The sequence below is a fragment of the Pseudorca crassidens genome, chromosome 8, assembly GCF_039906515.1.
Source record: "Pseudorca crassidens isolate mPseCra1 chromosome 8, mPseCra1.hap1, whole genome shotgun sequence".
NCBI classification, from domain to species: Eukaryota; Metazoa; Chordata; class Mammalia; order Artiodactyla; family Delphinidae; genus Pseudorca; species Pseudorca crassidens.
Genome location: NC_090303.1, coordinates 94,994,655 through 95,017,053, shown reverse-complemented (window position 1 = coordinate 95,017,053; position 22,399 = coordinate 94,994,655). Strand labels below are relative to the sequence as shown.

The 22,399-nt window shown below is 41.2% G+C and overlaps 1 protein-coding gene across 2 annotated transcripts in view; it reads right to left on the bottom strand.

The window, feature by feature from the left end:
• Positions 1-2,345: 2,345 nt before the first annotated feature.
• Positions 2,346-22,399, bottom strand: part of MGAM (maltase-glucoamylase) — a 139,518-nt gene continuing 119,464 nt past the window's right edge. For both annotated transcript variants that reach the window (XM_067747213.1, XM_067747212.1), the window contains exons 36-48: positions 22,288-22,375; positions 21,323-21,461; positions 20,342-20,475; positions 20,189-20,223; positions 19,979-20,095; positions 16,781-16,929; positions 16,095-16,179; positions 15,146-15,202; positions 9,291-9,415; positions 8,077-8,165; positions 6,705-6,754; positions 5,940-6,110; positions 2,346-4,222 (exon numbers count right to left, since the gene is read on the bottom strand). In XM_067747213.1, the coding sequence (XP_067603314.1) occupies positions 4,148-4,222; positions 5,940-6,110; positions 6,705-6,754; positions 8,077-8,165; positions 9,291-9,415; positions 15,146-15,202; positions 16,095-16,179; positions 16,781-16,929; positions 19,979-20,095; positions 20,189-20,223; positions 20,342-20,475; positions 21,323-21,461; positions 22,288-22,375 (1,314 nt within the window). In that variant the 3' untranslated portion in view covers positions 2,346-4,147. The remainder of the gene's footprint in view (positions 4,223-5,939; positions 6,111-6,704; positions 6,755-8,076; positions 8,166-9,290; positions 9,416-15,145; positions 15,203-16,094; positions 16,180-16,780; positions 16,930-19,978; positions 20,096-20,188; positions 20,224-20,341; positions 20,476-21,322; positions 21,462-22,287; positions 22,376-22,399) is intronic.

The window sequence follows — 22,399 nt, the reverse complement described above, 5'->3', positions numbered from 1 at the left end:
ACATCATGTGCCTCCTGACAGGCATACCAGGAAACACATAACATCAATTCTACGTAATATCTGTCCAAGAAATGTACAACCTCGGTATAACCATGAGGAAATATTAGACAAACCCAAAATGAGGAATATTCTACAAAGATCTGACTTGTAATTGTGAAAATGTCAAAATCAAGAAGGAAAATGAGGGGCTGAGGTATAGTTCCACAGTAAACTTAAAAACAAAAATCCAGGGCTTCCCTGGTGGCGCAGTGGTTGAGAGTCTGCCTGCCGATGCAGGGGACGCGGGTTCGTGGCCTGGTCCAGGAAGATCCCACATGCCGCGGAGCGGCTGGGCCCATGAGCCATGGCCGCTGAGCCTGCGCGTCCGGAGCCTGTGCTCCGCAACGGGAGAGGCCACGACAGTGAGAGGCCCGCGTACAGAAAAAAAACCAAACAAAAAAAACCCCCAAAAATCCAGTTAAAATGAATGCACCATGTGCTCCTCATCCAAATTACTACCTGTTGCTGTTGTCATTGTTGTTGTTTAGTGGTTTTTGTAAAGAACATTATTGGGATGATTGGTGAAATTTGACTAACGTGTGTGCATTAGATGGTGGCATTGTATGAACGTTAACTTCCTGACTTGGCTGATTATATTGTGGTTATGTAAGAATATGTCCTTGTGTTTTAGGAAATACACACTGAAGCATTTTGTGATGTTGAGACATTGTGTCTACAAACTCTCAAATTATACGCACGTGTGCACATGTGTGAGCGAGAGGAAATATGGTAAATAATTTATAGTTTATGGATAATATTTGGGAAATCTGGGTGAAGAATATAATGAAGTTTTTATACTATGTTTGCAACTTTTCTCCACACTTATTTCAAAATAAAAATGTTAATTTTAAAAAAAGAAACAAGCATAAGATCTATACAAAAAGAGTATGAAAATGGAGCAACTTTTTTTTAAAGGCACACAGTTACCTAGAAAAAAAAGTCAATTTAGAAAAATGTCAGCTTTTCCAAGCAAGAGTTTTTGACCACTCTGAGCAGAGAACCTCCAGTCTGCAAGCTATAGTGTACCCTTGGATTAATTTCACTGGCAGAAAATATGATGTTTCCCATATAAAATAATGTGCATGAACTTAAACACACACACACACACACACAAGCACGCACAGAAGCTTTGTTTCTGCCTCTATAAACTCCTAGAATGACATAGACACCGTATCTTTTGCTTTAGTACAAGAGAGCCTTTGTAAAAAGGGAAAATGCACCTGGATCTCATTTCAAATTGGGACAATATGTTGGCAAAAGATCAAGAAAGGAGATTTATTGTTACACAAATCTTTCTATTCTTTGTGTGACAGTTTACTCTTAACTCCCCACACCCTGTGTGCACTTGTGACATCATTCACATTAAATGCTAACTGACAATCCCAGCTATAATCTGTTTCCTATAGTGCAGAAAACAGCTAGCTTCACCATCCCTTCTTGCTAACCAGCAGCTGGAAGATATTAGGTCACATGCTTGTGTTGACCAATGAAAAAGTAACAGAGACATTTTGAAGGGAAGAGACAAGCCTGTGAGCCAGTATCTTCCCATTTTTCATTAGTAAGAAGGAACAGTGAAGTTAGCTATTGGCAGAACATTGTAAATCAACTATAAGTCGATTAACAAAATAAAGTGTAAAAAAAAATTGTAGATATCTCAAAATATTGTTTATGCTGCTCATCACACTGACGTTATGACATGAGATCCACTTGCTAGATCTTGTTATTTAATGTGATAATTTTTAAAAACACCTCATGTATTAAATTTTTTTAATATTTGCATAACTGCATTTCAATATAATAGGATTCCTTTACAATAGTCTGCATTTTACTTTATGCATTTAAGAACATCATTCTTAGGAGGGGCTCCATAGATGCCATTAGACTGTCAATAGGGCCCTTGGCGCTGCAAATGTTGTAAAGCCTTTCATGCTTCACTCAGAGACTTGGCAATCAGGACTCTCTAGTAAGAAATCTTCTCCTTGAGCATTTTGTAGCAACCAGAGCCAACTTCTAGCAATATGTCCTTGATGATAACATAAAATATTTCTCACATATCAAGTAAATAATTCTTTCCTACTGGTAGCCTTCCTGGGTTTATCAAAGGATAGCTGACAAGTTTCCCATCTTTTTTTTTTTTTTTTTTTGCGGTACGCGGGCCTCTCACTGTTGTGGCCTCTCCCGTTGCGGAGCACAGGCTCCGGACGCGCAGGCTCAGCGGCCATGGCTCACGGGCCCAGCTGCTCCGCGGCACGTGGCATCCTCCCGGACCCGGGCACGAACCCGTGTCCCCTGCATCGGCAGGCGGACTCTCAACCACTGCGCCACCAGGGAAGCCCTTTCCCATCTTTTTGATCAAAGGATTCCTGTGGTTGTTTTTCCATGTTTCACTAGTTGTCTAGTTAGTGCAAGCTCTCATCCAAAAGCCTCTTATTTTGATAATTAGAATACTAAGCTAATTTACCTATATTATTTTTATGTAGCCTTATGGAGGCACTGACACATGAGTAAACAAGTAGAATCTGGCTTCCTGGTATAAGAAAGAAAGAGAGAAAGGAAGGAAGGAAGGAAGGAAGGAGAAAGGGAGGGGGTATAAATTAGGAGTATGGGATTAACAGATACACACTACTATATATAAAATAGATAATCAACAAGGATTTACTGTATAACGCAGGAAACAATATTCAATATCTTATAATAACCTATAATGGAAAGTAATCTGAAAAAGTTATATATGTACACATATATATATAAAACTGAATCACTTCGCTGTATACCTGAAACTAACACACAATTGTAAATCAACTATACTTCAATTAAAAAAGGGAAAGACAGAAAAAGACGTAGGAAAGCAAACACATTCATCTCTAATACACTCATTTTCAAGTAATACTAAAAGTAAATATCCCTGTTGAACATTAGTATATAATTTCTTTATCCCAAAATCTAACCACCTAGTGTTTTAACCAACAGTGCTGCAAATTCTGTTTTTGCCAGAGTTATGTTACCAAGTATAGTAACTTCTATGATGATTAGAAAAACAACAAGCACAGCCTCCCACAAACCTAAGAAAAACCCATGCCAGAGGCATAAGGCAAAGGGTGAATAACCATAAACCTGATCATTTCCCTGGTGGATTAGCCCGCAGGAACTCTGATGCCGAAGGGAACAAGACCAATTCAGAAGGGTTTTTGCTGAATAGAAAGAAGTTTTAATGCCGAAGTGAGATTACCCACGGTCAAATTACCACAAAATTCCAAATCTTTTGTAAATCTGCTTGCCTATTTTTAGTTGGCACGTGAGTTGCATGCATTTGTGTGAACTGTGGTTATATACATCGGGCACAGAGTAGAGAAATAAGGTTTACATATTTCAAAGCACACCACAGCAAAAATAAGTTATTTTTTACATTCAGATGCCTTCCTTCAACTTTGCCTGCTTAAATCTCACCCCAGCCCTATTCCCACAGGCTAAGGATTTCCCCTAGCCCCTCCTCTTGTTTTCAAATGAGCTAGCTCTTCCCTTCTCCTTCCCATGAGGCTGCTATTCCTAATACTTGTATGTTATCTTCTTACTTGTCATGGTCACTTTTATCCTCATCATCTGTTCTCTCTCATCTCTCCTGCTTACCTTCCCTACATTTGCCTTTTCTTCCCCTTATATCATGCTCTCAGCAAATTATCCCATCTCCCTATAACTAACTACCTGGCAGATGTTCTTTCTGGATACTGTTTTGAGGAGTTAGTTAGCTCTAGGATCCGAACTATCCTGGAAAGCTGTAGCTTGTATATTTAACAAGAGTAGGCCCATCCCCTAATCACACACACATATACACGCACACATGCTTCATCATGGACCCAGTGCGTCTTCAGTATATGTATGTTTAGCCATCAGTACCATACTAATCACAGAGAGACATCAAGGTAACCCGCAGTTTTCCACACCTCCCTACTGCCTATAGCACAGGGCTAAAACACAGACAGAACATAAAACAAAACCAAGAAAATATTTTAGCTGTACTGGGCACGATCTGGCAACACACAATAATTTTATGAGCATGAAGTATAAGTAGTATCAAAGCCATTCGTAGTTAGGATCTTGCTCTAAAAATTCAGAGTGCTCTCCATGTCAATGAAGTGAAATTGTGTAAGCTGAGGTTTCTGCTGGTCACATCAATGTTTAACACCTGTTGGGAACCAAAGAAAAAGCATTGGGCATCTGGTGATTGAAGTTTACTGCAGTCAAGCAAATCAGATACAAGCCAGTGGTCCATACACACTTTCACAAGTCGTTGCCTAGCTTCCAGACTGCCCTCAGATTTTCAGGTGAGAAGGGTATTTCTTAATCCCTTAGAGTACAAAAATCATTCAGTACGTAGGGAAAAGACGACAAGACCCTAAATAATGAAATACACAACCACTGCAGAGAAACAACTGCGCAAATTGGAGAAAATGTCCTCGGAGCCCTCCTTTTATTGCCTGCTTCTCCTCCTCCCTTATGGCGCCTTGATGATTGCCCAGTAAGAGTCTGATATTTCAGTGTTTTTTTCTAGGCAAATACTTTCCATAAAGTTTCACCGCATGTGCAGTAGTTAGCTTGTTTGTCAGCAACAAAATTGGGCAAAATCCTTTATAAGCTCTTGGTCGAGTTGGGGAAGTTGGTTGACAAGAAAACCACAAAAATGAGGAAACAAGTAAAAAATACAAAGTGAAGGAAAACTTTCATTTCAGGCTTTGTAATCAGGAAGGATTATGAAAAAAGAAAGTTCTGAAAAAAGCAAGAAGTAAGCACACAAGGGCAGAGCCCATTTACCATGAGGCTAGGTACTGGAACCACAACACTGCATTAAATCCAAGGTGCAGATTTTTCACATATTTAACATTCATGAAATCAGAATGTGTCTTACAATCAACAGGCTTGGAATTACTGTGAACAAGTAGCCCTCCTGACAACGGTTTGTACACGTGTGAACTTCATTGCTTCTACTGGTGTTACGAATGGATGGACTGTAAACCACTTAAGAATCATTTTAGAAAGGAATATGTATCTTGGCTGACAGTAAAATCAAAAAAATATGCTACGATGAAAACTTGTATAAAGGATCTTAGTGGCTTTGGAGTAAATTGCATAGACAGCAGGGAAAGAATTTTTATGAAATGATGTATCACCAACACCTTTGATAGTTCAGAGGAAATATCTTAACCAATTCGGGCCACATATTTTTCTTCTAAATAATAATAAATCAAATAAAATAATTTAAAATATTTACCTAGAAATTTAAATAATAAAAGAAAAACTTAAATGATATAAAACGGTTAAGATATTTCTAATATTTCTTCACAGTTAGATTTTCCCTCTCCTAAATTACCTTGATGCAGATCTATCAATGTCCATGTATCTCCACCCAACATTTTCCTCTGCAGTATCATAGTAAAATGATAAAAATCTTTGGTTAAAGAAATTTTGTAAAGCTTTCCATATTTTTAAAATAGAAGTTTTAAGTGATAGGAAAGCATAGAATCATACTTTTTTAAGACTTTTTCTTTCTTTGTGGCACGGGAAATAAAGGAGCAAATTTTAACTGACGGTGTCTTATAATTGATAAAATATGGTAGTTCAAGCTGTTTGAGAAGTAGATCTCTGAGGCAAAGACAAAGTTTTACATAGGTTTGCAGACAAGAAGACGTACATGACAAGTAAGGATCCAGACCATCAGTTCCAAATGATAATAAACCCTGAATTTTCCCTTCATCTCCGTGCTGTCCTCTCTGACACACGGAACACAGAGGGATTCGGGAAGGGCTTTGCAGGAGAGGGTATCATCTGGAAGGGAAGCAGGAAGGAACTGCCCTAGGTAGCTCAGGGTTGGGAAATACCATTTGGACTTTTCACTGGTCACAAACCTGTGTTGTAGAGTTGTAGGAGAAGGTGGGTGTTATAACCATGCCGCTCACAGAGATGCTGACACCGGAAACGGAGACACTGCCCACTCCCCAGATCTCAATGTAGCCCAGTTTCAAAGGGTTTGTATCGCTGATGTATTTGTTGAAAATTACATGACTGTGCATTGTATTCTGTCAATTGGAGATAAAAGAAACCAGAGGGGGGAAAATAGCAAAATTTGTTCAAATTTTTCACAACCTCTTTTTAGGCACAAATGTAGACGATGAAGTGAGATAACTTAAGAGCCCCCCCGTCTTGTGACCTTGGATAGTGAGACCATGATTTTAGCATTCTGTCTCCTATTGCCAACTACCATCCAAATCTGCATTGGTTAAGCAGTGGCAGGGTCTCTAGAATCATCCCAACTCTGAGAAGACAAAGAATCTCAGCTATCAGGAACCTTATATTCCACATGTGGGGAAGTCACAAAATATGCTGACCATTCCAAGGTGACATAGGAACAAGGGCTAGGAAACATCGAAACAGCCTGTCCGTCTGTGCTTGGTGAACTGGAATAAGCTACTGATGAAATATGAATGGGCTTAATCACAGAAGACTTCCGGGGAGCATATTATATCTCTATCTGAAGTCTAGAGGATGGGGAAGTTGCAAATTAGTAAGACGAAGAGTGAAGGAATTCTAGGTGGATTTATGTCATTATTCCCAGCATCTTAGTAAGCTAGTAGAACTCTATCTTCTCCCTTCACAGTCCCAGTCACACTCACCTGGCTGACAGAAAAGCGGGCCAGGTAGTAGAGTCCTTTCCCATAGGTATCTGCAAACAAAGGACAAAGTAAGCATGATCTGGAACATGCTCTAGAATTCTAATTGCTTACCTGGTTACCTTGGTTGAGAAAGTAGGGATGATTTTTGTTTGGGTTTTTTATCTTATTTTTCTTCTTTACAGAGTTCCGTTTTGGGAGATTTAGTCAGACTCTGGCTCCAACCTCAGTTTACACAAAATGTTTGAAGTGAGTGTATACAGACGCCTCTGTCTAAGAGAGTCGCCTCATATAGTATAGTTTTCTAACACCACACTTAGTCCACTTCTCTTTCTTGTGGTCTGTGATTCCCAACATCTTGGTAGTCACCTCGGAATTTCCAGACTCCTTCTGCTAGAGACGCACATATCTGCACACACGTGCATGCACACCACATCACAAACACCAAGGCTGGTGTGTAATTGGTCAGTTTATCTTGAGAGGTCTTAGGCAATTTTTTAAATGCCATCTCCAGAGAATAGACTTCTTTGTCCTTTATCCTTAATTTATGCCGCAGGTCCAGGGAGAATATCCTTAAAGGTGGACTAGCCAGAGCTTTGTTACAGGTACTCCCGCCCCACACCCTACCTCGGTGGCTTTCTCACTCTTCCCCATACACTTGCCTCTTTCTAAGTTGCTGGTCACTCGGTCAGAAGGCATTGGTTATCCTCTAGAGCTGTGCTGTCTGAGATAGTAGCCACTAGCCAAACATAGCTATTTAAATTTAACTTAATTACAATGAAATAAAATTTAAACTCCAGTTGCTCAGATGCACTTGTCATGTTTCAAGTGCTCAATAGTCACATATGCCTACTTGCTAGCATATTGGACAATACAGATATAGAACATTTCCATCACTGCAGAAAGTTCCATTGGGTACCTCTGGGCCTAGAAATTACTAATGGTGCTTGAGACATCCTCCTGAGAGGTTACTAATTCCTGTAAACTCCTAATGGAAGATTCTCCCCAATAAATAGCACAGCTGATAGAGGCATTGCCTCTCTTACTGGGACATGTAATTAGGGAATGTGCCCTTGAACATAAACCAGATATGGAAGTATAGCTCAGTTGGCTACAAAGCAACTCCCCCTACGGCTCCTATACTGCTGTTTTCCACAGTGGATTAGGACAGCTGGATAACGGTGAGAGATTCAGAGTTAAGTTTCATATGCATGAGGCACAAGGATCATGTATTATACACTTAAAAGTAACAAATGGCTATATTTAAAAGTGCACGACTGTCTTAACACAGAAAAAGAAATAGCAGCCCTATAAGGTATCCAGGAACCTAGCCAATGGTATTGACATGAATGAATCCGAGGTGGCCCTTACTCACCAATGCTTTGCCCATCATCCCAGAAGAGCCAACCTTCAGCAGTCCCCTCATCATCCAAGGCAACCTTGAAGCCTGTGAATTTCTGACGGCTGCAGTGACGGAGGAAAGAGACTTTGGGTAAAAACAAAGCCACAGCCACAAACCCAGCTTCTTCATAAAAACATAAAGGAAGTGCTTCATAATATAAAGACTGGGTACTGGGATTCCGGAGACGTGGGATCTAGTTCTAGTTCTGTCTCCATAAGCTCTACGACTTCATGTCAGGAATGAATGAATGAATCAAAGGGAATTTTCCTTTAAGGCTGTGTAAGCTCATAGGAGATCTACAATCTCTACAAAAAGCTACAAGCAAACTCACTGGCTTCCTTCCTTTCTCCACTGTGAGGAAAAGCCTAGTGCTTCAATCTTTCTTCTTTCATGACCTAATGTCCACGTGTACAGTGAGTTCTGTTTACAGATGTCCTAAGTTCTTCAGTTTTCAACAGAATTTTTGCAATAAAATGAGTAGGGCTCCAAGAATTTTAGTCTGACATCAGACATACATGGATTTTAGTCCCTGCTCAACTCCTTACCAACTGTGTGACTCTGAGTTAATCACTTAGCCTCCTGAAGCCTCTCTTTGCTAATCTGAAAAATGGGGATGATAACAGTACTTACACCATAGGGCTTATCTTTCCTTTTGTTAGGAAAAATAGATAATCTCCAAATAGAAATCTCCATGTTAGTACAGTTCTAGGCACAGAGCAAGCATTCACTTGCTGTCGGCTATTATCAATTATTATATAGGCCTAGAATACATAGGCTATATATTAGGTCTAGACTTTTAAAATCTCGCATGTAAGGGATCTCAGCCTGAGTTGCCATATGGCTTACACAATTTTTCAGCAGTAATTTTCTTCGCAAAGAGTCAATTATGATCCAGTCTTTTAAAACTAGCATGAACCATGGTTGCTCTCCTGTTTGACTTCCACCTCAAATGTCACTAATGAGACCTAATAGCACACCCACTTAGATCTAAAATAGCTGTTAATTAAGAATTGTTCAGAGTACAGAATCCAAAAAAAGGTTAAAATGCAAACAAGTAAGCAAACAAGCAAGCAAAACTGTTTAGTAAAAGTGCTCTGGGGCCCGAGGGTGCGGTTTACAGATTGGTGGGCTTCACCAGGACCTGGGCTGCCTGGCGTGGAAGGGAGAAATGTAGCGCCCTCCCTCACCTTAAGTGGGTGTTCTGTGCAGGCTCTTGCCAGGGCAGGATGTAGCCCCCACGGACATGAAGATTAATGTGGTCAAGAGGCGCTGGCAAGGTCTTCCACTCTCCCCGGGCTTGAATGTCCACACCCTGTGGGCCAGAAGAAGGTGATGGAGAGAACACATCTGCCCGAATGATGCATTTACCAGACATCTTGTCCATGCTCGGAACCTGATGTCTGTTCAGGACCTGTTATCACACTTTTCCACGCTCGCCCAGCTGCTCTACGGGATCGAGAGCTGCTGCCAGGGCATCATGTCAGGGTCTCTTGTCTTTGGGGGCTTCTGCTGTACATACCCCATGAGATCACAGCTGCCTCTCACCCTACCCTTACCCCACATCCTGTTTCTGCGTAGGAAGCACTGCTAGAGGAGGCTGAGCGAGCCTTCTTTCTTTCTGTTCGGCTCCCGATTCACTCCCCCAAAGACACATTCCCTTTGTTTTGTCCCATCTCCGCCTCCGTCTCCCTCCACTGCCCCCCACCGCACCCTCACTAACACCTTTGACTCCTACTTGACAGAAATAATTAAAGTGAACTGCCTTACTTCACAAATCCTTATCTTTAACTCATTACATCTTCCTTTATGTTTCACATCTTGATCTTGCCTGTGACAGGGAGAAGCATCTCTCACCCCAGGCCATAAACCTCGATTCCTAAGAAACCGTCCTCCCTCACGTTCTCAGCCTAGAGCAAGGCTTCTCGAATTCAGCACTGTGGACCTTCTGGGCCAGATAACCCTGTGCTGTGGGCACTGTTCTGTGCTTTCTAGATGTTGACCGGTGTCCATCCACTAGATGGACAAATTTTTATCAGCAAAGATATATAACAGGTTGTTAATGGGGGTTAGCTTTAGAAGGGGGACCAAGGACTGGGAGACAGGGAGAATAGTGAACTTTACCTTCCATTTTCCCTTTTCCAATATTTGAATTTTTACCAGTGGAGGGATTTTTACTTTGCTAATTTTTTGGCACCCCATCTGTCTTTCAGGGTACCTTTCCAGTCCATATTCCTCTGATATCTTCCATCCTTTAACCAGTATACTTGCATTTCTTCTTCCTCTAAATTTCTACACTATATTTTAATATTCCACAGTGTTCCTTATATCGAAGGATTTTTTTTTTTTTTTGGTTCACGGGCCTCTCACTGTTGTGGCCTCTCCCGTTGCGGAGCACAGGCTCCGGATGCGCAGGCTCAGCAGTCATGGCTCATGGGCCCAGCCGCTCCGCGGCATGTGGGATCTTCCCAGACCGGGGCACAAACCCATGTCCCTTGCATCGGCAGGTGGACTCTCAACCACTGCGCCACCAGGGAAGCCCTCGAATGATTTTTTAATTTTTATTTTATATTGGAGTATAGTTAATTAATAATGTTTTGTTAGTTTCAGGTATACAGCAAAGAGATTCAGTTATACAAATACATTTATCTATTCCTTTTCCAAATTCTTTTCCCATTTAGGTTATTACAGAGTATTAAGCAGAGTTCCCTGTGTTATACAGTAGGTTCCTTAACTTGTTCCTTTTCACATGACCAGATGGTGAAATAGGTCTCATACACTTTGTGTATGCTCTAGAATTGGGATTAACAAATTTCACCTTTAAAGGGTCAGATAGGATATATTTTACACTTTGTGGGCCAGATAGCCTCTGATGAAACTACTCAAAACTACTTGATTCTAATTAAACATCAGAATTTTATATTTTTCTAAATGGCTTGTTCCATCAACATTTGGCTTCCTATGTTTTGTTTTGTCTCAAAAAGAAACAAAAAAAGTTGAAAGACTCAATCAAAGCTATTTTCTATTTAAAGGGAACACTCTTGCACTGTTGGTGGGAATTTAAATTGACACAGCCACTATGGAGAACAGTATGGAAGTTCTTTAAAAGACTAAAAATAGGGACTTCCCTGGTGGCACAGTGGTTGAGAGTCCGCCTGCCGATGCAGGGGACACGGGTTCGTGACCCGGTCTGGGAAGATCCCACATGCCGTGGAGCAGCTGGGCCCATGAGCCACGGCCGCTGAGCCTGCGCGTCCGGAGCCTGTGCTCTGCAACGGGAGAGGCCACAACAGTGAGAGGCCCGCGTACCTAAAACAAACAAACAAACAAACAAAAACTAAAAATAGAACTACCATACGACCCAGCAATCCCACTACTGGGCATGTACCCTGCGGAAACCATAATTCAAAAAGAGTCATGTACCACAATGTTCATTGCAGCTCTATTTACAATAGCCAGGACATGGAAGCAACCTCAGTGTCCATCAACAGATGAATGGATAAAGAAGATGTGGCACATATATACAATGGAATATTACTCAGCCATAAAAAGAAACGAAATTGAGTTATTTGTAGTGAGGTGGATGGACCTAGAGTCTGTCGTACAGAGTGAAGTAAGTCAGAAAAAGAAAAACAAATACCGTATGCTAACACATATATACGGAATCTAAAAACCAAACAAACAAAAATGGTCATGAAGAACCTAGGGGCAAGACGGGAATAAAGACGCAGACCTACTAGGGAATGGACTTGAGGATATGCGGAGGGGGAAGGGTAAGCTGGGACAAAGTGAGAGAGTGGCATGGACATATATACACTACCAAATGTAAAATAAGATAGCTAGTGGGAAGCAGCCACATAGCACAGGGAGATCAGCTCAGTGCTTTGTGACCACCTAGAGGGGTGGGATAGGGAGGGTGGGATGGAGGGAGACACAAGAGGGAAGTGATATGGGGATATATGTATATGTATAACTGATTCACTTTGTTATAAAGCAGAAACTAACATACCATTGTAAAGCAATTATACTCCAATAAAGATGTTAAAAAAAAAAAAGCTATTTTCTATTTAAAAGCCATGTATAAAACCAGCAATTCCAGGAAACTTTTCTCTTCTTTGATAGCCCTCACACTTCACTTTCTTTTATATGGTATATATAATTATGTACATATGTATTAGTGTTTATAACATGCAAATATTAGCTCCAGATTAGATGGTGAACTCCATAGGGAAACTTTTCCAGTATATACCACACCCAGAGCTCAGTAAGGTGGTTTGCACCTGGGCAAGGTTGGGACGAGAGTGAGATGTGTCAGGTGCCTAGGATGCACCATTTAAGAAGGCACTTACTCTCAGCGTCCTGCAAACACAGGGGCCGCCTTAAAAAGGAGCGCCTCCTTAACCGTGTGCCCTAGGCACCTTACTTGCTTCACCCTGGCCCTGGCCCTGCACCCAGGAGCCTCAGTGTACTCAGAGTGACTGCCTGTTAGTGACTAAGCCAGTCAACATGCAAACTCAGGACAAAGGCTTCAGTCACTTAAAGGAAGTTGGCTGCTCCCTCCCAGAAAGTCCTCGCTGGGAAGCACAGCGCAATCTTAACCTACTGCCAACCAGAGGACAGATCCAGCTCAGGAAAAAAGGGCGTGTCAGGGAGGACTCAGGGCTCCATAAGACAGAGAAGAAAAGGAACAAAACTTCCATTGTCCTTGCAGGGTTTTCACCCAGTCCCACTACAAATGGCTTGGCTGAAAGGGCCCAGAGCACGCTCTGCCTCTTGTCCTCCTGCTGTTATCCTTTTGCTGTATTTCTAGTTTGCTGCTTTGCTCTGCTCAGAAAAGTCAGGAGAGGAGGACACTACCTACGATTGTTCCTCAAGAATCAAACTCTGGACTTCCCTGGTGCTCCAGTGGTTAAGAATCCACCTGCTGGGCTTCCCAGGTGGCACAGTGGTTGAGAGTCCACCTGCCGGTGCAGGGGACGCGGGTTCGTGCCCTGGTCCGGGAAGATCCCACATGCCGCGGAGCGGCTGGGCCCGTGAGCTATGGCCGCTGAGCCTGCGCATCCGGAGCCTGTGCTCCACAACGGGAGAGGCCACAACAGTGGGAGGGCCGCGTACCAAAAAAAAAAAAAAAGAATCCACCTGCCAATGCAGGGGACACAGGTTCAATCCCTGGCCCGGGAAGATCCCACATGCCATGGAGCAACTAAACCTGTGAGCCACAACTACTGAGCCTGTGCTCTAGAGCCCTCGAGCCACAACTACTGAGCCTGCGTGCCACAACTACTGAAGCCCGTGTACCTAGAGCCCGTGCTCCACAACAAGAGAAGCCACCGCAATACGAAGCCCACACACCGCAACGAAGAGTAGCCCACGCTCGCCACAACTAGGGAAAGCCTGTGCGCAGCAATGAAGACCCAATGCAGTCAAAAATGAATTAAATTAATAAACTTATTAAAAACAAATCAAACTCTGACTTGTCTGTGTCCCTGCAAAAGAACACTGCTTGTACCAATTTACATTCCCACCAACAGTGTAGGAGGGCTCCCTTTTCTCCACATCCTCTCCAGCATTTATTGTTTGTAGATTTTTTGATGATGGCCATTCAGACTGGTGTGAGGTGATACCTCATTGTAGTTTTGATTTGCATTTCTCTAGTAATTGGTACAGCCACTATGGAAAACAGTATGGGGGTTTCTTAAAAAACTAAAAATAGAACTACCATATGACCAGGAATCCCACTCCTAGGCATACACAAAAGAAAACCATAATTCGGAAGGATCAATGAACCCCAATGTTCACTGCAGCACTATTCACAATAGCCAGGACACAGAAGCAACCTAAATGTCCATCAACGGAGGAATGGATAAAGAAGATGTGGTACATATATACAGTGGAATGTTACTCCATCATAAAAAAGAACAAAATAATGCCATTTGCAGCAACATGGATGGACCTAGAGATTGTCATACTGAGTGAAGTAAGTCAGACAGAGAAAGACAAATATATGATATCGCTTATATGTGGAGTCTAAAAAAAGGCTACAAATTAACTGATCTACAAAACAGAAATAGAGTTACAGATGTAGAAAATAAACTTTTGGTTATCAGGGGGTAAGGGAGGGGAGCGATAAATTGGAAGATTGGAATTGACATAAATACACTACTATATATGCAATAGAAAACTAATAAGGACCTACTGTATAGCACAGGGAACTCTACTCAATACTCTGTAATGGCCTATATGGGAAAAGAATCTAAAAAAGGGTGGATATATGTATATGTATAACTGACTCACTTTGCCGTACACCTGAAACTAACACAACATTATAAATCAACTGTACTCCAATAAAAATTAAAAAAAAAAAAGAAAGAACACTGCTTGAAGCTTCTGTGAAAGACTGTTTTCCCAACTTAGTCTCTGGGGTTCAGACTAGCCCAGAAAAGTCATATGACAGAGAAGGCTGCGTTCCTCCCCCTTTCTAAATGCATTTGCATTACACCAGCTCACAAAAGTCAGGCCTTATACCTCTGTGTACATTTTACATACTGCCTAGGGCCTTGCTTACCTTAGGAAAGTACATTTAACAACTCCTCTTTGGGCATCTATGCTATAAAAGAAGGTATTATGTAAAAAGACAGAGGGGAAAAGGCTCCTAATACTTATGAACTTCCAGTCTAGCAGGGAGAATATAAACAAAAACCATAGCTTCCAGCACAACTTCAAGCATTTACCAGTGTCCGCCATTTTACACCACTGTGAATAGTGGTGGTACGAGGAAGGATAAAAACTAACACATAAAGAACACCCACAAAAAGCCAGGCACTACAGCAGTTGCTTTCACACATTTCAGAACAATTCTGTGAGGGAAGCGGTCTTTCCCCACGTGGAGGTGAGAAAAATGAGGCTACAAGGTTAAAAGTGACATGTCCAAGACACACAACAAGTGGGTTACGGAGCCAGAATTTGACCTGAGGTCTGTCAGCTTCTAAAGCCTGTGCATGCTATCATTTCCCCAGGTTGTATAGAAACAATCAGAAAAACTTACCGTGTAGTAATCATACCAGCGGGCTCTAGGGAAATATGCAGTGACATTTCTGGCGTTCTAAAATTAAACAACAAAAAAAACAAGGCATGAGCAGTAGGCTCAGCTCTCTAGGGCAGAGTAACCATTTGCATAGTAAAGGGGTCAAAACAACGTAGTGGCCTTGGACCCACAGGCCTCTTCTCTCTAGAGGTCACCAGTGTTGGGAAAGGCTCCCTTCTCTGATCCCTTCTCAAACTGGGGAGATCTGCCTAACCAAAAATGGTGGCTTCTGTAAAACCCTTTGGGATCCGGGACTTAAGGGGGGAAAAAAAATCATCATTTACTTATAGACTTATCCCATACCCTCTCTAAAGAGACAAACTGAGGCTGGGTCTAGAGCAGAAAAAAAATTTGTAGGTTTACCGCACCAATACTTCAGAAATTATGATTAGTGCAGTAAGTTTTGGAGAAGATCCGGTTAACTGTTACTTTAATCAGAAGCCTAATCATTGATAAATGAAGTAAAGAAAGGGCTGCCTGAGGACCTCTTTTGGAGGAAGGGAAGAGCTAGCCACCAACAGAAGTATACACATTGCTACAAACAATCCTTCTGAAAAGTTTTGTTTTAATGGTGATAGAGGATAGCAAGGATTTCCTTATAGTACGGTCCCCACCTGACTCATACTCCTTCTTTCAGTTAAAGAAGAAATGATTATATCTTCAAATATATCAAAGGGTTTTTTCCTTCTTGATTATCCAATGAATCAGAATTCGTTATACTGATTTTAAAGATGAGGGAGCTGAGGACCAGAACACCTAAGTAATGAACTTCAGCTCAGAGGGAGAGGAAGAGACAGAGGTAGAATAAGAAACCACATCTCAGGACCCCATCAGATGAGGCCTCTTCTCTTCGACTAGTCACCGGCCTCATAGCTGGGATCCTCTATTCGTCAGAGGCCTGCATACTCACAGGCTCCAGGACAGGGCTGACCAGGAAGGCTGGGCCCAGAAGGAACTGACTGTCTACATCCCAGGTCACCTGGTCTGACACAAACCTGGAGAGGGAAACCAAGGTACCACAGTTAGGACCCCTACAGGACTCCAGATGGAGGCCTTGAAGAAACTCCTCAAGTTCAGACCCAAGTTGGAAATCCAGCCGCATCCTATGCCATCCTTTATTCTTCCCCTAGGTCAACCTTAATTAGACACATGCTCACTTTCTACATGTCATGTTCTTCAAACCCCAGAAATGGTTGGATTTAGACACGTTCTCACCTATCAATGTCTCCACACGTTTCTTAACCACAGCACATTTTAACACAAGAATGGTCTCCATTCCTCAGATATCCCCCTGGATTCGTGACCTGAGCTACTATAAAGGATACGTAGGTCTTTACAGGCCCAAATTAGAAAGAAATTATTCTGTGTTGTACTGTATATCATTTTGAAATTTTTCAAAAAAAATCAGTAGTCTTTTACCAAAGATCTAAGGTGTGACTGACACCATGCTAAAAGGAGTCATAACGTACAGTCTGTGCCTAGAGAGCTTTTGGCAAAGGCAGTCATGCCTTTAATTTGGAAGAATTGTTTTCTTCAACTGCCACCATATAGAATAAAATTATCACTTAGTCTTTGGTATCCTCGCTATACACTCACTCATGGAGAAGAGGCCGCACGACAGTGCTGCCCTCCGTGTTGGCCCTGTGCATCAGGGTGTACAGATATGGCAACAGGGTGTATCTGGTCTGCAGGACACTTCTGGAGATATTCACAAAGGTAGAATCCCAGGACACAGGGTCTTGCCTCTAAGGAGAAAAAAAAGTGTTCAGGGCTCAACTTAGGGGACCTGGGGGACGTAAGGAGATAACTGAACATTTATTCCAAATGAAGATCAAACAAAGCTAAACCAACGATGACTATAGATGAGACTCAAAGAATATTTTTAATAGACCAAAAGAGGTCACTGAAGCTTTCCCAGGACAGCTGAAAAAATTCCCCATAAGAAATGGGGGATGGGGTATATATTTGGTACAGTGCCCAAACTGAAAGAATACTGATTCATTGAAACATGAGGATTTTTTCATGTACTTGTTGGCTATTTGTATATCTTCTTTGGAAAAATGTCTATTCAGTTCCTCTGCCCATTTTTAAATCAGATTTTTTTTTTTTTTTGCTATTGAGTTGTATGAGTGCCTTATATATTTTAGATATTAACCCTTTATCAGATACATAGTTTGCAAGTATTTTCTCCCAATCTGTGGGTTGTCTTTTCATTTTGTTGATTCCATGCAGAAGTTTTTTAGTGTGATGTAGTCCCACTTTTTAAATTTTGCTTCTGTTCTTTGTGCTTTTGGTGTCATATCAAAAAAAAAAATTGCCAAGAGCAATGTCATGTAGATTTTTCCCTATGTTTTCTTCTAGGAGTTTTATGGTTTCAGGTCTTAATCCATTTTGAGTTAATTTTTTGTGAGTGTGGTAAGATTTGAGTTATTTTTGTGAGTGTGCCTGTGATTATCTAGTTTTACCAACATCATGCATTAAAGAGACTATGTTTTCTCCACAGAGTATTTTTGGCTCTCTTGTCAAATATTAGTTGACAGTACATGCAAAGGTTTATTTCTGGGCTCTGATTCTGTTCCATCGGTCTATTAGTCTATTTTTTTATGCCAATATCATACTGTTTTGATTACTAGACCATGTAGTTTTGATTATTATAGCTTTGTAATATAGTTTGAAATCAGGAGGCCTGATGCCTCTAGCTTTGTTCTTTCTCAGGACTGCTTTAGCTGTCTGTGGTCTTTTGCAATTCCATACAACTTTTAGGATTTTTTTTCTATTTCCGTGAAAAATTATATTAGAATTTTGATTGGAATTACATTGACTTCATACATGGTTTTAGTATGGACATTTTAACAATGTTAATTCTTCTGTTCCATGAACACAAAATATTTTTCCACTTGTCTCTTTCATCAATGTCTTACAGTTTTCAGTGTACAGATTTTTCACCTTCTTGGTTAAGTTTATTGCTAAGTACTTTATTGTGTTCTGATGCTATTGTGAATGGGATTGTTTTCTTTATTCCTTTTTCAGATATTTCACTGTTAGTGTATAGAAAGGCAATTGATTTCTGTATGTTGATTTTATATTGTGCAACTTCACTGAATTCACTGATTAGTTTCTAATAGTTTTTTTGTGACATCTTTAGGATTTTCTGTATATAAGATCATATAAACTGTAAACAGAGACCATTTTACTTCTTCCCTTCTGATTTGAATGCTTTTTTTTTCCTCATCTGATGGCTCTGACTAGGACTTCCAGTACTATGTTGAATAGGAGTAGTGAGAGTGGGAACCCTTGTCTTTGTCCTGATCTTAAGAGAAAAAGCTTTCAACTTTTCACTGTTGAGTATAATATTAGCTGTGAGCTTGTCATATACGGCCTTTATTATGTTGAGGTACATTCCTTCTATACTCAATTTGTTCAGAGTTTTTAATCATGAAAGGATGTTGTATTTGTCAAGTCTTTTTTTTTCCCTGCACCTATTAAGATGATCATATGACTTTTATCTTTTATTCTATTAATGTGGTATATCACATGATTTGCATATATTGAACCATCCTTGCATCCCATGGTTAAACCCCACTTGATCATGATGCATCGTTCTTTCAGTGTGCTGTCAAATTCATTGTACTAATATTCTGTTAAAACTTTTTAGAACTATATTCATCAGGGTTATTGGCCTGTTTTTCTTTCCTTGTAGTATATTGGCCTCTTTTTCTTTTCTTGTAGTGTCCTTATCTGCTTATGTATCAGGGTAATGCTGTTCTTGTAAAATTAGTTTGGCAGTGTTCCCAAACCTTTAATTTTTTGGAGGTGAGAAGTATTGGCATTAATTCTTTTTAAAATGTTTTACAGACTTCACCAGGGAAACCATCTGGTCCTGGGCTCTTTTTTGTTGGGAGATTTTTGATTACTGATCTCCTTACTCATTACTGGTCTGTTCAGATTTTCTAGCTCTTCATAATTCAGTCTTGGTAGGTTCATGTTTCTAGAAATTTATCCATTTCAACCAGGTTGTCCAATTTGTCAGTATATAATTGTTCATAGTAGTCTCTTATGATCTTTTATATTTCTGTGGTATCAGTTATAATGTCTCCTTTTTCATTTACAATTTTATTTATATTTGAGCTTCCTCTGTTTTTGTCTTAAGAAATCTAGCTAAAGGGCTGTCAATTTTTTTTATCTTTTCAAAGAACCAGCTCTTAGTTTCATTGATCTATTTTCTGGTCTCTATTTTATTTATTTCTGCTCTGATCTTTGTTATTTCCATTCTTCTGCTAACTTTGGGCTTAGTTTGTTTTTCTTTTGCTAGCTCCTTGAGGTGTAAAGTTAGGCTGCTTATTTGATATCTTTCCTTTTTCTATAAACTTCCCTCTTAGGACTTGGAATGGTAGTTATCAGGGGCTGGGAGGTGAGAGAAATGGGGAGATGTTGGTCAAAGAGTAAAAACTTCTTGTTATAAATTAAATATTTCTGGCGATATAATGTATAGCATGGTGTCCATAGTTAACAATACTGTATTATACACTTGAAAGTTGCTAAGAGCGTAGATATTAAATGTTCTCACAACAAAAAAGAAATGGTAATTATGTGGCATGATGGAAGTGTTAACTGACCCTACTGTGATAATCATTTCACAATATACAAGTATATCAAATTTAAAAAAAGAAACATGAGGGTTTAACAGTTTTGAAGATGTCTTTGGGGAATATAGACTACATTACTTGTAGTTCAAAAAGGGAGTCTGTGTTCCTGGTGACACAGAACTTTTGAGCTCTGAGCTCAATGTCCTACCCTGGCCCCAATGCTGTTGTGGTTCCTTGAGAAGGGGTAAAAGGCCCCCAGCTGCATCCAGCGAACACACATTTCATATTCAGCATCTTGAAAGAATCCACAAATATCTGCTCCTGTCTGAAACAGGGTAGAATAAAATGGGCCCGTTAATGATTTCTGAAAGATATCACCATCTGCTTGGTGATTAGGAGTAATCCAAAGGACACTTACAAAGGATATGCCGAAGAGGCTAAACTCCATCATGCCTGCAACGAGAACCACAGCTGCGTCAGACAAGGCACTCATGACCTGCCTCCTCTTCCCTCCTTGGAGAAGCCTTGATCGAAGACCCCAACTCCTCTCCTCTCCCAGCAGCCCACACACCAATGATAGATTTCCTCAGCTGGTCCCACGCGGCCGTGTTGTCACCCAGCCAGTGTCCTCCCCAGTGGCCAGAAGAAGGAAAAGTGGAGCGAGTGATGACGATCCCTCGCTGTCCCGTCACCTCCTGCACAGCTCTGCTCGGAGGGGAACAAGGGGGTGATTTAGGGCACAGCAGGTGAGGAAAGGCCACAAACCTTCTCCTCCCAGAGCTCCTGAGCCTAGGGCATGGTGACAAAATATCTCCTGTGTCACAGAAGGGAATATGGAAATCTAAGCCATGAGGTTCCTCACTGACTGACTCCATATGATGGTGATAATATTAAAAGTTGTGTCTTTACATTGTGTTTTATAGTGTTTCATATAAAAAAAACTTCACAATGTAATAAACTCACCAGATCACCTAAAAATAATAGGTAATCACTAAATTTTGCGATTTATTTACTCAATACTTAGTTTTATATATTTGGGAAAGAAGAAGATGAATTCCTTTATAAGGCTTTCCTTAGGATACTTCTTATTAAGCACGGAATGAGCATACAAAATGGGACAGTGATAATTAAGTAGAACACCAGTTGGCTACCCAACAAGAGTGACAAAAATAAATTCTAATAGAGATGAGTCACTTTTGAAAAAAAGGAAAGAGGTATCCAGTCCTCTGTGTTCCCTTACAATAAGTAAAGTTATTATAGCATCATCCACACTGCGTGATGTCTTATGTCTCCACGTGTATTTCCTCCACTAGGACTATTAGTCTCTTACTTAAATAAGGACCACACCTTATTTAAATCTGTCCTGCTAACTAGGATCACAGGGTCTGGCTCCATGCTCATGAGTCTTTAATAAATGAGAATTGCGACAGAGCTATAATTAAAGTCTTCTTAACTCTTGGAAGAGGGAATGAAAGGACGAGCAGTGCAGCTTCATCAGTCCCTGGCTGTCCCTGCAGGCTGGCCTGACTGGAGAAGGCAGTTGATGACTCACTCGTACGTGGGTCTGGTCTGGGCCCACCCGTACAGGCTGTGCACGTCGTAGTGCCGCACCGGGGAGCCGTCAGGCAGGAGCTGCTGGCTCTCCATGCACAGGGTCTTGCTGCTCAGGCCCCTGTCCCTGGACTCCAAATCTGAGGAGAAAGATCTGGTGATGTGAAATCCACCCCTGCCTGATCCTGTTTATCCTGGACCTCTCCTCATGGGATCAGACTCTGGATCATAAGACTAACTTGACCCCTGCATGGGTCCCTCTCCTCCCCAGGGGCATGGAAACATGCACGGCTCTGAGCTACAATGGCACTCGCAGGTGTTTTCAACATCCAGGGCCCCGGAGGGTTCCCCGGGAGAAAGCAGGGGCATGGGGAAGAAGGCAGTTGTCAAACACTTACTGAGTGACAGGCTCCAACCTAGGCTTTTAACATGTATGTTATTTTATGTCATTCTTATCATAGTTCTATGGAGAAGATATCATTATCTTCCTTTAACAGTTTAAAAAACTGAGATTAGAAAATAGCAAGTAATCTGCTAAAGGTCACACAACTCATAGAGAGTATAATTTCCGGAGCCAAGATATGAACACAAATACAACGCCAAAGTCATTGACTCCATGATAAGGTGAGGCCATTACTTTCCACCCACTGGTGACACAATAAATTCCTGTGGAGGGATTAACATGAGCCTGAAGAAGTAAGACACCTAGCTGTGGGATCCTTCGGAGACATCACCACAGTTAAGTGTTTTTTGAAAAAAATTTGAGAAACTTACCCAAAGGGGCCAATAACTTGCCCACACCCAACTGGGTAAAGCTCTTGGAGTGTGTTTGTCTTTGGTCCCCCCAAAACCAGAGTGTCAGTCAGGATGTCCCTGAACATCAGGATAAATGTCTGGCTGCTGGACTCTTGCAGCTCATTCCCTGCAGCCATGGCACTGCCAGTAGAGGAGGCCAAGGGTCCTTACATGGCATGTAGGGAGGGTGGTTCAGACAGGCATCCTTGCAGCCTGGAGGGACTGCCCCACTCACGAAGTTTGCCGGTTCATTCATATCCTAGAAATGTCCAACACAGGAATA